Raw genomic sequence first — 2,193 nt, forward strand, 5'->3', positions numbered from 1 at the left:
AAATCTCTCAGCCACTACTCTGGGTACTGGGTAGGACAGTAGCCTCTGGTCTTCTTGGTTTGCTTCTCCTAGCATGTTCTATTAGCAATCTGCAATGAGGGCAGGTGGGGCCCCAGTATGCTTGGACTGTCACAACTGGGACAAAGACTCCATTCTATGAGTAGTAGCTTCACAGGGGAAGGGAGCCCCTACTTCTCTGCCATACTCACTGGAAATTTAGCTTCAAGTTGGAGTTAAAGGGGATGAAAAATGCTGGCAAGGTATGGTAAGCAAGGTTTGATTGGGAGGTGTAGGGAGAGGAAGCATTGTCTTCTTGCCCATACCTACCTAGAGTGGAGTCTCCTTCAAGTTGAGCTGGTGAAAGGGAAGTGGTGGAAGTGATGGAGAAGGGGATTGGTTTGGCTCAAATGCTGCAGACACTGATGATTCTTACTAAGTTTTAGTAGGTTTTATTGAATTAATGTTTCTTCATTGGCTATTTGCCATTAGAACAATTTTCAGAGATTTTTTAAAAATTTCTACCAGCTTTGATTGTCTTTCTGAGGAGTGAGTGGGTATACAGAGATCCTCACATTGTCATGTCAGAGCTTTTATCTCTCCTTAAAATATTTAAAAATATTTTAAAAATAGGCCCTGGCTGGCATAGCTCAGTGGATTGAGTGTGGACTGCGAACCAAAGCATTGCAGGTTCGATTCCCAGCCAGGGCACATGCCTGGGTTACAGGCCCATGGCCCCCAGCAACTGTACATTGATGTTTTAAATTTTTTTTTAAATATTTTCTTTCTTTCTTTCTTTTTTTTAGACAGAGAGGAAGGGAGGGAGAGAAATATCAATTGTGGTTGCCTCTTGTGTGCCTCCTGCTGGGGACCTGGCCCACAACCCAGGCATGTGCCTTGATAGGGAATTGAACCAGCGAACCTTTTGTTCACAGGCCAGTGCTCAATCCACTGAGCCACACCAGCCAGGGTTTCCTGTTTTTCTTTTTAAGCTTTTTGGTTAGTCTTATTTACTTCAACAGCTATCCAGTACCACAGGCAGCTATAAAATTAAAACACTTGTCTGTAACTACTTTTGACAAATGACTTCAGAAGCTGGCTTTTTGCACTTGGCAAGCTCCAAATGAAGCTAGACACAGTCAGCCTTATAAGTTGGGTCTTTCAAGGAACCACAAGCCAGTGCCACTAATGACTATTTTGGGGAGTAAGACTTGGAAAGAGCTCCGACTCCATTCTATTCCCTTCGGTGGCTGCCATGTTTCAGTGGAAATGTGGGGCTATTTCTCAACATTGCAACAGAGCTGGAGAGTTGGGAACAGGACTAGGGCAAGTTAAAGTCACAAAGCTGCCTCATCTTACCAAGTTTCAGCTATCTTTCTTGAATATTCATTCCTCAATTTTCTGCAAGCCTTTGGTTAAGTTATAGACTCTTTAAAAAGTTGATTCTGGCCTTGCAGACACCACTGCCACCTTGGGACTTCCTGTGCCCAGCCACGGTCAACCCCACCGTGTTCTTCAACCTTGCTGCCGATAGTGAGCCTTTGGGCCATGTCTCCTTTGAGCTGTTTGCAGACAAATTTCCAAAGACAGCAGAAAACTTTCATGGTCTGAGCACTGGGGTAAAAGGATTTGGTTATAAAGGCTCCTGCTTTCACAGAATTATTCCAGGATTTATGTGCCAGGGTGGTGACTTCACATGCCACAATGGCACAGGTGGAAAGTCCATCTCCGGGGAGAAATTTGATAGTGAGAATTTTGTCCTGAAGCACACAGGTCCTGGCCTCTTGTCCATGGCAAATGCTGGACCCAACACAAATGGTTCCCAGCTGTTCATCTGCACTGCCAAGACCGAATGGCTAGACGGCAAATATGTGGTCCCTGGCCAGGTGAAAGGCAGCATGGATACTGTGACAGCCATGGAGCACCATGGGTCCAGGAATGGCAAGACCAGCGAGAAGATCACCATTACTGACTGCAGACAACTCTAATAAATTTGACTTCCGTTTTATCTCCATCACCTGAGCATTCCTTCTGTAGCTCAGGAGGAGTGTTCCCCTGAGCTACATCTGCTTGGAATGTTCTATAGTCTTCGTGTTCTTGATGCAGTTCATTGGGTTCCATGTTTTCCCTACTCCTTCCAAGTCTAGCTGGTTTGCAGAGTTATGTTTATGATTATGAAATAAAAACTAAACAAAA

The 2,193-nt window shown here is 44.7% G+C and overlaps 1 protein-coding gene across 1 annotated transcript; it reads left to right on the forward strand.

Annotated features, from left to right (window-relative positions):
• Positions 1 to 242: 242 nt before the first annotated feature.
• On the forward strand, positions 243 to 1,985 carry LOC123825451 (peptidyl-prolyl cis-trans isomerase A-like). The gene is made up of 2 exons (XM_045848822.1): positions 243 to 260; positions 1,455 to 1,985. The coding sequence occupies exons 1-2, from the start codon at positions 243 to 245 to the stop codon at positions 1,983 to 1,985; spliced, it is 549 nt and encodes a 182-aa protein (XP_045704778.1).
• Positions 1,986 to 2,193: the final 208 nt, after the last annotated feature.

The sequence above is a fragment of the Phyllostomus hastatus genome, unplaced genomic scaffold, assembly GCF_019186645.2.
Source record: "Phyllostomus hastatus isolate PE091 unplaced genomic scaffold, TTU_PhHast_1.1 phas_contig_64, whole genome shotgun sequence".
NCBI lineage: Eukaryota > Metazoa > Chordata > Mammalia > Chiroptera > Phyllostomidae > Phyllostomus > Phyllostomus hastatus.